Source organism: Pelmatolapia mariae, linkage group LG5 (genome assembly GCF_036321145.2).
Source record: "Pelmatolapia mariae isolate MD_Pm_ZW linkage group LG5, Pm_UMD_F_2, whole genome shotgun sequence".
In the NCBI taxonomy this organism is placed as follows: Eukaryota; Metazoa; Chordata; class Actinopteri; order Cichliformes; family Cichlidae; genus Pelmatolapia; species Pelmatolapia mariae.
This window is the reverse complement of record NC_086231.1, coordinates 22,806,111-22,820,218: the sequence shown is the minus strand read 5'-3', so window position 1 is coordinate 22,820,218 and position 14,108 is coordinate 22,806,111. Positions and strand designations below refer to the sequence as shown.

General features: G+C 43.8%; 1 protein-coding gene across 1 annotated transcript; it reads left to right on the top strand.

Annotated features, from left to right (window-relative positions):
* Positions 1–1,602: 1,602 nt before the first annotated feature.
* On the top strand, positions 1,603–12,978 carry LOC134627844 (nuclear receptor subfamily 1 group D member 1-like). Its single transcript, XM_063474261.1, has 8 exons — positions 1,603–2,243; positions 8,257–8,568; positions 8,678–8,766; positions 8,884–9,028; positions 10,431–10,996; positions 11,099–11,284; positions 11,378–11,588; positions 11,690–12,978. Exons 1-8 carry the CDS (start codon positions 2,225–2,227, stop codon positions 11,884–11,886), a joined length of 1,725 nt encoding a protein of 574 aa, XP_063330331.1. The 5' UTR covers positions 1,603–2,224; the 3' UTR covers positions 11,887–12,978.
* Positions 12,979–14,108: the final 1,130 nt, after the last annotated feature.

Sequence of the window (14,108 nt, the reverse complement as noted above, 5' to 3'; positions counted from 1 at the left end):
AACAGGAAGGAACTGTGAGCTGCTCCCTTCTCTTCATCCTTTAGGACTTGTACTCAAAAACCAGGAAGTGGGCAGTGAGCATCATCACATATCCTTCACTTCACACCCTGGAAACAAGCTTTTTAAACTCCTCCACTCCAGCTGGCACTATTAATCTCCCATACCACGGCAACCAAACACAGAAACAGCCTGTTTCCCACTGCCACCATCCTTATCAACAGCTTATATTTATTCTTCGTTATTCCAAGACGGTTATTGCATTCTGCTTCAAATCCACAATTACTGGATTTTACCCATCCTCAACATCACAGCCAACTCCATGCACATTATGCTGTTTCACTAGCTTATTACACTGCACTTCATATAAATTGGTTGTTATATCTGATGTGTGTGAGGTTTGTGTTAACCCTGCTGTACACTGCAATAAATTTGTTTGTATACATTATGTAATATAATATCCAGTCTGTAATAGATTGTCTTATATGTATATAATCTACCTGCCAGTATTATCTTTGTGCACACTGATAGCACCGTATAATATGGCCCATGTGTAAGGGTGTAATTTCACTACAATTATATAATTTCAGTGTATTTCACCTGAAATTGCAATGTAACTATATTAACCCAAAAATTCTTAAGTAAAATTACTTATGAACTTTTTAAAATACTTACAGTATATTTTGTCTAGTTTTTATGTAAAATACTTGGAGTTACACCCTACTTAAAATTGCTTGCAGTATGAATTTGAATTGCTATCCCTCTTGTCAACCTGTAAGTAAAATTAGGCATGTACTTCTTAACATTACTTACAGTATAATTACTTCTTCTTTCCTGTAAAATACCTGAAAGTTACACCCTACTTCAAATTGCTTGCAGTATAATTACTTCGTCTTTCTTTCCTTTAAAAGTTACTTGGATATTCAGCCCTTGTTCTAATGTATCGACCTGTAAAGTAAAATTACTTGTGCACTACTTAAACTTGCAATATATATATGCCTGGTTTCTTGTAAAATACCTGAAAATTCCATACTACGTAACACTGCGTACAGTACAATTACTTCTTTGCTGTAAAGTACTTGAAGTTACACCCTTGTTCTAGTGGATCTTCTTGTAAGTATTAGTGACTAAATATAACTGTATCATAATTTCAAGACTGAGAATCCGTTTAATTCTCAAAGAATTACACAGTGACATCCTAATTTTCTACACTGCACCACCAAATCCCGGAACCAAATCCTTGTATGTGCAGCAACCTCGGCGAAAACAAATTTGAGTCTCATCCTAAGGTCTAAAGACGATGCCCGAGTGAGACCTCTTCTCCTCTTTCGCCGTCTCTCCCTCGCTTCACCCTCTTATCGCCGAGCCCAGGCAGCTCATTAGCATAAAATGTGTGTCAGTAGGGCAGCGCGAGCTCACATGCAACGCGCACATGCTGCAGAGCTTTAACCAGCATTCCAGTGTCGAACGAGCCCGATGTGCCGTCTCCACGCGGGGCTCTCGGCCAATGAGAAAGTGAGAAAGAGTAAAGAAGAGTGGGGGGTGTGGGGGGAGGAGTGGGGGTGAAATGTTGTCAGAGAGCGTGACACAGAGAGGGAGGAAGAGAAAAGAGAGCGAGAGAGAGAGACATCCCTGATGCACACCAACAAACAGGAGGGACACACAAAAGGAGAGCAGGGAGGGAAGAAAAAAATGGTCACATTTCTCAAGCACCTGAAAACGTGCTGGTTATTTTCGGACGCGTGTTGCTTATTGATGAGTGTGGGAGTGTTTAAACTACTTCCACTCTGATCATGTTTTCATGGTGACTGTACATGGCAAGCAGCTGAACGCGTTGGGACCACTGTAATTCAGAGAACACCCTTTTACACAGAGATCCGTCTGACATCACACAGTGTACAGACAGTCGAGCTTCCCCGTGCGTCTGTTCACCTCGGGAAAATATCGGGATCAATAAGAGACCTGATCTGAATTGCTTTTAAATAGTTTATTACTTTTATTATTTCTACTTCTTCTTTTTGGCGCACTGGGTTTTCTCAGGAACCCCAATGCCCTGCGCACTCTGCTTTTGGTCTGAGCTTTGGGATACACTCTACATGCCCTGGCAGTTCATGACTCTTTCACCTGTATCAACAAAACTCCTCGGTGACAAGAAGTGGCAGTCAGTTCAGCAGTAAACGCCTACAGTAATACGGAACAAACGAGCAACACCGATCGACTGGGAAACATGGAAAACAGTCCTGGTGGTAAGTAAGCTTTAAATTGTGTGGTCGGTGCTGAAAGCTGCTGGCAAGCAGCGCTGTCAGGTTTACTTTGAGGGTAATGGTGCAGGTGAGGACAGATGCCAGTGAGCTGCATTAGATCAAATATTGCTAATATTTAAGTAATATATATAGTTTTACTGCCATTTTATTATTATTTTTTTTAATTGTCATTTTGAGTCATGTCAGATCACTGCAGTTATTGAACATGTCTGATGCGTTGGGATTTGTATCCAGTTTAATTGCATCTTATGCTCCTTCTATATGAATGTGTGATATCCAGAAAACTATTTAAGCTATAGGCAGTTGGAGTTTCTGTGCGCTGTACTCTTGTCTATGACTGTAATTCAGCTGTGCAATCTCTGGCGTGTTGCCAGGTGCTTCTGGGCTGCGCAAGTCTGAGGATTTTGAGTGAGTGAGCTGAACTCGGAGAGGGAAGTCCTCTCCTCCAGTCTTTGCGGCGGACTTCCGATTCTCTGCATGTAAACAAACTCACGTGAAGCGCGACCCTGAACGCCCTCTGACCGGGCACGTTGTCATCCCACAGCCTTCCCCACGTTTGGTCGCCCCATCATCAGAGTGCTAATTTAATGACAGGCTTATCTGCAGACAGATAAGGAACAATAACGTGCTGACCCACCCGCGGTGCGTCCGCGTTTTTTTTTTGGGATCTTAAAGTTCTTGCTCCCAAAACCACTTCTGGATGTTTTCATCCAATGGGAGGTTGTCAACTAACAAACATGTGATTCATTAGAAGTTTGCTGGTCATAAGCGTGGCACTTTTCCCCAAACACAAGTGAGGAGGCGATGTCAGGGAGGAGTCACGCCCACTGCTCCACAAACATGAAATCTGTGCCAAATTCTCCTTCCACACTGGCTCCAAGAGCCGCGCTTGGAGTAAACATGTAGTTCTGCCAGCCCCTGAATCACGATCTAAATGTAGCGAGAGCTGATGATGAATGAACAGATCATATCTGACTCATGAAATCGATAAGAGTTAAACCGCCTCCTATTCACTCCGTCGCTCACTGGCTGAGAGCGCCATTGTTATAGGCGAACATATAGATAAAAAGCAATAAAGCAGTGACGCTCTATTGATATAACGCTTTAAACCATTACAGCAACTTCACGCTGCACCTAGATCTCACGATATAATTTAAATCTAAACATCACGGGCATAAGTCCTTGGTCGACTGTGGCCATTTTAACTGTTCTTTCACGCGCTCTCCGCCTAGTGCACCCTGGGTAAAAAACAACACACAAAAAAACCCGTTCGTGATGTTGCGAATCATGCACCTGATTTTTAATACGCAGCCACCCCGCCTCGAGCTGACAGCACGTGTACACAGCCTCAGTATCCACGTGCCGCGCATGATTCCAAGTACACTGCTCCTCTCACGGTTGTTCCTCTCTGTCGCGCGCATTGTGCGCGCGCTCAGCTCACACGGGGATTCCTCTTTATTCGTTGGTAGATTGGTCAGTGGGTCAGAGGGGTTTAACCAGCCTTCTCTCTCATATTAGTTACTATAGCTGATTTGAAATGTTCATTAGTAATTAAAAGGAGCGTCCTTTTTTGGGGGGTAGCCTATCACAGGACGTGGGATGTGAAAGAACATATTAACCTACATTTGCCAGCATCAACTAGTTTTTTGGGTGACAAGGCCAAGCCGTTTCAATTACACGCTGGTATTTCTATTTGGGCGGTGTAATGGAACAAAATAACATGATAAATACCAGACTGAAGTCATTATCATAGGGGCACTGAGCAGTTGTCACATGAACTAAGGCTAACCTTCACAATGTTGTCAATGAAATGATAAAAGGTCACTTCAACATGGACTGTTGATTGTTTTTCTTTTCATTCAGAATAAATAAAGTTGTTTAGATTGGTGCTTTGATGGGATGTTGTTGGTAATAACAGCACATAAACCCTTTCTGCAATAAAAAGGCCAAAGCATGTGAAAGGTTATTTATTTCTAAGGGTTACAGTTAAATCAGATGACACAACAAAACCTGTTCTGACTTCCTTTCACATTGTTTCAATATTATATGGGTATTTATTTTAAAGCTGTCTCTATCAATAGTAACTAGTCAACCTTTCTGGATGATTGTCAGTACATCCATCCATTTTCTTCCGCTTATCCAATTCAGGGTCATGGTTGGGTTGGAGCCTATCCCACCTGTCACACGGAGGGAGGTGAGAGGTGGGGTACAGCCTGCACAGGTTGCCATTCTATAGCAATTCTAACACTCAGAGACAGATATGGGGTGGCTGTAGCTCAGGTGGTAGAGCAGGTCATCCACTGATCGGAAGGTTGGTGGTTCGATTCCTGGCTTCCCCTAGTCTACATGCCAAATATCCTTGGGCAAGATACTAACCCCAAATTGCTCTCCGATGCATCCATCGGAGTATGAATGTGTGTGAATGTTAGCTATGAAGCACTTAAAAAGATGTGCTTGTGCGAATGGGTGTGAATGGGTGAATGCACAAGTTGTGTAAAGCGCTTTGAGTGCTCAGATGAGTAGAAAAGCGCTATATAAGAACCAGTCCATTTACCATTTACCATAACCATTCATGCTCACAAAATCAGTAAACCTAGACTCTCCAATTAACCTAACGTACATGTCTTTGCATGGTGGGAGGGAGCTGCAGCACATGTGAGAACCCAAGCAGGCAAGAGGTGAAAATGCAAACTCCACACAGAAAGGCCACAGCTGGCCGGTGGATTCAAACCCAGGACCTTCTTGCTGTGAGGCAACCACGGCGCCACCATGCTGCCCATATTCAGTTTCACAGCAGTCAAATGGAAGATGAGTACTTTAATAAGTGTTCATCGTGTAATTGGGATATAATGTCATGGTATCAACCCGCTTCAGGGAGCCGTGACGTGTTCAACCTCACTCCTTTCAACTGAAAAAGTACCAGAAAGATTGTGGGTGCAGTAGTTGAATGACTAAGCTAATCAGTAGCAGTAGGAATCTGCAATAGGAATGGTTAATGGTATGACTCTGTGATGAGAATGAATGCAGAGAAACACTGCAGCTGTTCATGACCAGCTCTCATGAACCCTGTAGTCTTCATGGAGTTTTCCTCTCCTTGATCTCAAAGCGTGATTATTGACGAACTTACAAAAAAATCCAACATGTTTAAGCAGATGAATGCATATGTTGGGCACTAGCAGGAAAATGAAACCAGATTCATTGTGTTAGATTAAAAAGAAACCCCCCCCCCCCCCCCCCCACAAAGATTTCACATTTCACATTAAAATCCTGACTATACTATAGGGAGCATGTCACTCCTGAGAATAAATACTTTTTTCTAGGCTACGTTTGCATTGCTCAGCCCAGAGGATCTACATGTAATCCTTTGAACTTGAGAACTCCTTAAACAAAGTTCAAATTGGGTCAGCCTCTTCCATTATGTTAATTAAAAAAAATCTTCTCAAGTGCTTCTAATATGAAAAAAAAACTGTCCGCTGCTCCTTCTAAGAACTATCCTCCATGACAAACGCTTCATAAATGAGCATATGACATGAAGCCAGTAGTTGCACGTGGAGGGAGGCTTACTGCCCATGCACAGAGGTAAACGTTCACATGACAGAGGACAGTCAAGTTGCAGATGGAGCATGATTTCCACATTTTCTACAGGCGTCCGTGCATGCCCAGGGGGAGGGAACACACGAGATGGGAAGTCAGAGAGGACTGGCAAAAAAAAAGAAAGAAAAAAAAAAAGGAGGCGGTTGCATTGTTTATTCTGTAGTTCTTGTGGCTGTATGTGTATCCGCAAGTCACATGTTGTAACCTGTGCCTGAGCACAGCGGGGGTGACATTCCCAGAGCTCATTCCATAGCCCAGTCAAGCCATATTCCAGGAAATCGTTACAAGCATTCAGAATATGGAATGTTTTTCTACTCGACAAGCTGGGCGGGGTTGTTACTTCTGAGCGTAGAAAGTGGGTGTGGAAGAGCCCGTGTGTCTGCAGGGTGTCACCCTGCCCTCCGCAGGTGAGCCACATGCCCATAAAACTACCTCTCTCACAAATCATGCAGAAAAACTGAACAAGCAACATTTGTGTGCACAGGGAAGTAACCGCCTGCCCAGAGCTGCCACCCCACACACGTCCACACACACATACACGCATACTCTGTTGGAGCATTCAGTGTTGACACGTGTAAGCGGTGGAATTAAGGAGGCACTTAGAGCTAAACAGCAATCCAGCACGTGTTTTCTCAAGAAGAGAAAGCAAAAGAGACAGGGCACACTTTTCTCAAATGATTCCAGGTCCTTGAGAGGAAATGTGCACAGAATTACAGAGCAGACATTCTAATTATATTTACACCGCTTTGGATAACACTGCCACACACAGAGCAGGCATTTTTGACTTTGACTACACTAACCTGTTGGGTGGTAAATTCACAGACCCGATACATTACAAGTAGCTTAATACTGACCCACAAGGTATGATCACAATCATAATGTGAGAATATCTGATGCAGTTTCTGGGTGAAGAATTGTGCGTGCAGGAAATGTTACAGTTGGCAGGTCTTCTCGGATATGTGACACAGTGATCTGGTAAAAAATGAACAAGTGGTTCAAACTGTCAGCTAAATACGGGGGGGGGGGGTACCAAAGTAAGCCTAAATCCATAAATTCTTAAAATTATTTGAAGAGATAATCACTCACTTATATTACCATAAATTAAAACAATTATGGTAGCTTTAAAGGTAGGGAAGATTGCTTGGTGGGTTTTTCCTCCCTCTAGCCTGATTCATCTAAACACACACACACACAAAAAGCACAATGTCAGCCTTTGAAATTGTGTTAAAGTGTGAAAACAGTGACCGGCAACAACGTGACTGTTGCCCTCTGCGCAGTTTCTAGTGACTCAGTGGAATTCATTAGCTTGTGCCGTTCCCCGCTTGCTCTCCTCCGTATCTCTAGCCACAGCATTAAAAGCCTTCTCCACTCCAAACGTGATCTGCCCTAGCGCTTGTTATGGCACTGCTGCTGTTGTTGTCTACACGGGACTGCGCAAAGAGCCTTGTGAGCCAGGCGGGAACTGTGTCAAGAGTCCATGTGAGCTCCTGGTCAGGTGGCTGGCGGATAGATGGGTCTGCAGGCCCGGAGCCGGAGAGGGGAGGGAGGAAGGGAGGAGGATAAGAGAAAAAGGGAGGGGGGAAAGGCGGAGGGAGCGTAGAAAGGACTCTGTTCTGAAAGGAAGCATGCAGAGAGCTGGCTGGCTCAGCCTGCACGTGAGGGGCAGTCTTTCATCTTGCGGGGAGGAACACTGTCTGCAAAGGAAAGGGCGGGGGTGGTGGTGGTGACGGAGGGGTTTGGGTGTTGTGTTTAGAGGTAATAGGGCATTTCCAACTTGATCTGACATCCCTAAACAAAGGCCTGTTTGTGAACTCTCTGTGGCTCTCATTGTGAACATACAGTGACTTACTGTCATAATATGATATGATATGATGTATTTAATGGAGTTCCCTATTCCAGAAGGTTTGGTGTGTGTGATGTGATATATCATAGGCTATTTTATCAATAGTTTATGATAGTTTATGACAGTTGAGAGATGAAGATCTTTAACTAGTTGCATGCTGTGTCTATTTCAGTTACTACTTCTCCTATTTTTCCATCACTCATCAGTAAAAGCATTGTCAAGCAGGTTACTTGAAGGTATGATTTGGCATGACTCAGGCATTTTTTTCCTTATCTCATTGTTATCAGATTAAAAACTGAAAAGACTGCACAAAAATATCCAGGTCAGAGTTGTTGTTCCTCAAGCTGTCACTTTTCTTTCTTTCTTTTTTTTTTCTTCTTTTTTCTAAATTGCTCATCGGATCAAATTTCTGTTGTCCCAACAAGGTCAGGGTTTTGTGTCTGTGTTTGCAAAAGTCTGCCAAGTAAGCTCAGATGAAAGCAGATGATTGCTCAACACTTCAACTCTCTACTAGTTTGTGCCTGTGCACTGAGTTTTGGACCCTCTGTGCTCTTTCAGGTGGTGTTATCTTGTACGCTGGCTCGTCTGGAAGCGCCAGTCCGAGTCCTGGCAGCCCGTCAAGTGGATACCAGACCCAGTCGCCCTCCTCCCACTCACAGCCTTCATCCCCAGAGGGTGTCTCCTTTCAGGAGATCGGAGCCCTGAAGCAAAGAGGGGAGCCAGGGGGAGGAACACCTTCCCCGAAAATGGTCTTTCAGTTTCCCGAAGTTAACAGTGCTCCAGCTGCGCAAATTACGACGGTGTCATCACCGACCTACAACCATCCCACTGTTGCCAAAAGGCCTTGTGGCTTCACTGGCACGTTCACCAGTAAGTACCTGCTCGCCACCCTCCTCCCTGTTCTCCTCCTTCCTTGGCCATCAGATGTTTTTCATTGTGTTTCTTCATCTGACAACTGTTGTGACTTCCTCTTTCACAGAAACCGGAGGTATGGTGCTTCTGTGTAAGGTGTGTGGGGACATCGCATCTGGGTTCCATTATGGCGTGCATGCCTGTGAGGGCTGCAAGGTGAGACCAAAGAAAGATTATATTATGTCACGTCTTTCCTTTTCATTGTGTACAAAAAACACAATGACACAAAAGGCACCCTTCACAGCCTCTATTCTTCCTACCCTCCTTCCACAGGGTTTCTTCAGGCGCAGCATTCAGCAGAATATCCACTACAAGATGTGTGTGAAGAATGAAAACTGTCTCATCATGCGCATGAACCGTAACCGGTGCCAGCACTGCCGCTTCAAGAAGTGTCTCTCCGTGGGCATGTCCAGAGATGGTGAGAGATCATGTCATTGCATGAAGATATTTAGACATAAGTAAATTCTGATGGATTTATTCCCACCAGTATTTTACACTGGCTTAAACAGAGAATCATTTTAATCCACTTTGTACAAGATGCGAAAACAAAGTCCAAATTCATTTCTGTCACAGCTTACAACAAAAGCATAATCCCACTGTCGAAGCCACTAGCCTTACTCCTCATCAAAAAGTTGAATTTTCTACTTATCTCCTTTCCACTATTTCCTCCTCTTGTCTTTGTCCTCCTCTGCCTCCCTTTCTCCTTGCGCTGCTCTCTGATTAATGGCAAGAGGAGCTGGAGAGTCTCAGTAGTCATCAGTCATGTAGAAACTGTGAAAAATACTAGTTTATTTTAGGAAATTGGGGCACAAAGTTGTTGATTACCCTTCCCGTTCGCAGTCACGTACGCTCTTTCCCGACACGGGCATTTCAAATCATTTGAGATTTAATGTTATTCTGTCTAGTTAATCACAAAAACATACACTGCTTAAATTGAATATTAAACATATGATTGCAGGTAATCAGCTTTTGTGTGTTATTTTCACCTTCAGGAGTTAAATCTCCAGGGGAAGATGGCTAAACTAGGTGATAATAAATCAAGTTTTTTTTTTTCTTTCTGGCGCAAACATTTTTTAGCCGACCCCCCCCCCCCCCCCCCCCCCCAAAAAAGCCAGAAGCGAGAAATCAACTGCTAATTCATCAGATTTGAGCCATTTAGATTTTTTGAATAAGCACACAAAACACCGTAAATGAAAAATACGATAATAACAACATAATGTTCATGGGAAAAGTGGTTCCACCCACTTTCTGGTTTTCGGCTGATGTCTGCGACTCGCCAGCACGAAATTGATTTTTGATCAGCCGCCTTCGACCCTCTGTCTTTTCGGCTCTCTCACCTGCCTTTCTGTACCTCTGACCTTTCCACTCATCACCCACTGTGTCACTCTGCTAATGACATCACGTTTGGTGGTATTGACCCAGTGACCTACTTCTAGAGGAAAAAAAGAAAGAGCCTGCGCTTCACTGAAAGGCAGAAAGAGAAAGACTCGTGGGGGAGGAGGTGGTGTAGCATACAGTGTACTATAAATAGGACTGTCAGTGGAGGTAGGGCATCGAAGTGGGGGGAAGGGAGGAATGTAAAGGCTGAAGAGGAGGATGAAAAGATGGAGGCTTCTGGGTCTGTAGTGTGGTGTAACAGCTGTGATGGAGAAAGAATAGTCAGAGACAGATGAGAGATCTTGGGATTAGTAATACATTTAGATTAGAGTTTGAGAGTAACATGTAGGATATTTGTTTGAATGTGAACATTTTACGCATACAAGTGTCAGTGCTGTAAGATGCTAACAGAGATGCTCATTTCTGTCTGCTTTTGTCCTCAGCTGTGCGTTTTGGGCGTATTCCCAAGCGGGAGAAGCAGAGGCTTTTGGATGAGATGCAGAGCTACATGAACAGTCTCAATGAATCGGCTTCCATGGAAATGGAGGTGTCACCTCCTCCCGATGCTCCATGCAGTCCACAGAACCAGACGAGTGAAGGAGCCGGCTCCATAATTCAGTCTTACCACGGTAATGAGAAACCACTCAAGATGGCTGCTGGCAACGGCAACCTTGGCGCTTCCTCTTTCCAGAACAGCGCGGGGCAGGAGCCTGCCCTGTTGCACGCGACTGCCCAGACGCAGCACGCAGTTCAGGTGGAGCAGGCGAACCTGACAGCTAACTACCACGTCCCCCCAAACTTCCCCGTCCCACCTACCGGCAGCGAAAGCACCACCAACGCAAACGTCGACAACGCCAAGTACACGTTCTCCTCCAATCAGAACCAGTGTCCTGTCAGCGGTAACATATCGTCTCAGGGCTACGCAGCCAATCAGAACAGTTTCCCAGCCAGAGAGTCCTCAAACCAAAACCAGTGTCCCTGGAAGCTGAACGGAGGAGCCAAGGTTCTGGTGAGTCTCCCTCTCCTTTTGACTCTATGAAAGCCTTTTTAAATTCCAGTCAATAAAAAGCCCATAATGCTCCTCTTTCTCCCTTTTCTCTGTCTTCTGCAGGCATGCCCACTCAATTCATGTCCTGTGGCTCCGGCCAGTCGCTCCAGTCAGGAGGTGTGGGAGTCTTTCTCCCAGTGCTTCACCCCTGCTGTTAAAGAAGTGGTGGAGTTTGCAAAGAGCATCCCAGGCTTCCAGACACTCAGCCAGCATGATCAGGTCATGCTGCTCAAATCTGGTACTTTCCAGGTATGCCTCTTTGAATACGATTTGTGTCTTTGGGGCTTTTCTTTTTACGTTTCTTTTTCCCTCGATGCTGAACTGCTCTTGTTTTGCTGACAGGTTCTTATGGTGAGGTTCTGCTCACTGTTTGACCCCAAAGAAAGGACGGTGACCTTCCTCAACGGACAGACATACTCACTGGCATCCTTGAGAGCCCTTGGTATGGGCTCATTATTGGATTCCATGTTTGATTTCAGTGAGAAGCTAGGATCTTTGGGTCTGGAACCAGATGAGATGGCACTTTTTATGGCTGTCGTGCTCGTATCTGCTGGTAAGAGTCACGCACCTATGTGCATACAAGCTCATACTTCTCACACAAACACATTTCTTATGTCTAATGCTACTTTGTTTCCTCCTTTTTTCTTTTTTTAGATCGCTCTGGTATAGTGGAGGTTGGCGCAGTAGAGCAATTGCAGGAGAATCTAATAAAAGCTCTGCGTTCACTCATCACCAGTCGCCGCCCAGATGACAGCACGCTCTTCCCAAAGTTGCTGCTTCGTCTGCCGGACCTGCGCACCCTGAATAACCAACACTCTGACAAGCTTTTAGCTTTCCGCATAGACCCTTGAGTTCAGACAGCTTAATGGGGTAACTGCCTTTGGGAACCGCCTTACTCCATATGCAGGCCTGGCTTGCTACTTTTCCTACACTGGCCGCTGCATGATGGACGGCAATTTTGAGAGATCTCCCAGGTCTGATGTTCCAAGAGAGCCGGGGAAATATGAGTGAAGAACGCAGGCAGAGCAGAAGGTGGTGGAAGCTGATGAACATAAACCGATCTCTGCTCCAGTTGCTTCCAATTGGACTGCTAGAAAACTGTTAAAACTGTAGAGTTCTTCCTTGAGTTTTTCGAGACAAAATCAAACCACCGTTGCTCCTCCCTCTTGGAGTTTGCTTTTGATGTAAAGACCAAAAAAGAAGGGAGAGCCCGTTGATCCTCACCGGACTTTTTTTGTTATCTCACAAAGCTAATGGAAAGGAAGCACATACTTTTTTGCCCAGAAGAAAAAAAAAAGGACAGACATTCACCAATAATGATCTCTTACTGTAAATTCCTGCCACAAATGTAAAGGCACTTTTCATACATTGAGAAACCTCTGAAATCAATAAATATATATATATATATATAGCAATAGAAATGTTTAACACAGTTTGTGTTTGCCCTGTTGAAATGACATAAGCTATTTTCACATCATGTTATCATGTGAGGAATCTTTATAGAAAAAAAATCACCCATTTGTGATTGAGAGATGTATACCATTTTTACGAAAATGAGACTGAGGTACAATGTATTTGTACATGGTGATCAGGGAGAAATTATTGGTCATTTTAGACCATGTCTGATGGCTTATATGATAAGATGTTCTGTTGTAAATTTTGTACAGGGCCGTTATTCTCGGTTTGTACCAGCGCTTGTTTGCAGATTCTTGGATATGTAAATGAAATTAGTATGGAGATTATTGTATGATGTCACACATGATTGATTTCTCTACAGGACGCAGCGTCTGAATGATGTGCTCCGAGTATAAACTTTTTATTTGAATATATAGCGTTGAAATAAATGTATTGTCAACGGACAGCATCGGCCTGTGAATATTTTGTAAATGTTTTATGGTTACACCATAGATTACCATTATTAAATAATGTTATATAGCATCTTCTCCTTGTTCTCATCTCTTTTCATTTTCTTCCTTAATGCGATGCCGAGACATACCATACAGCCGTAGCCTAGCAACAGATGCAATGAGCCAATCGTGCTTCAGGTCTGAGAGCCACTGGGGGCTTTTATAATAACAAGAAACACCACTTGATTTTTGAGTGTGTGAGATAACAAGTGAATGTAATTCCAAAGACTTATGGGAATACTAGGTGTTGTTCTTTGCTGAGAGCACACAGCGACCTTTTGTAGAGACGAGATGATAAGCAAACTGAAAGAGATAAACTGGATTCTGGTGAAGGATGAATGCAAATGTAGGACTAACAAAGCAGTTGGATCAAAATGTTCTTCATGTGTAAAGTCTTGTTACCAGACACGAGGCGAAGCCCTGGAGAAATCATATTGATATAAACATTTAAGAGCAAGTTCCATAAACTGCAGCTCTGCCTTTAATAAGGCTCCATAATGTGCTCAGTCACTGGCATTGCTTGTTTTAAAAGGAAATGATTTAGACAAGTGCGTCACACCCAGAATCATGCATCACAATAGCACAGCTTCAATTATATTTCTAGGTCTGACAGGCTTTTGACTGACTCGTGTATTTTCGAAACAAACATACTAAAGAAGCTGTGACTGCTTATAAGAATATAGCAGTCACAGATCCAACAGTAGTTCCACATTAGGTGAAAAAAATTAGCAATAGTACACATTTTCCTCGGTGCCAAGAAATGAAAAATGAGTACGAACCAGAAGCTGACATCTATTTATCTACGAACGCACCTGCACTTTTACTGTCATTGATCCATCAGAAAGAAATACTGGAAGTCTGCAACGGGGAGAGCCTATAGTCCCTAGGGGTGCTTTGTTCCAGTCATGCCCATAAATCATGTTGGTCTACGCCTGCCGCCTACTGGACAGCACAGTAATGGCAGGAGCACGTTTTAGCCTCCCACTAGATGTGTTACAAGTTGTAACACATCTGTCATATGATAATCATACAAAAATACTGAATGGGCTACAAGACCATCACCAAAAAGCTTGGTGAGAAGGTGACAACTGTTGGTGTGGTTATTTGGAAATGGAAGAAATATAAATTCCCCCTTCAATCCCCCTCAGTCTGAAGCTCCATTCAAT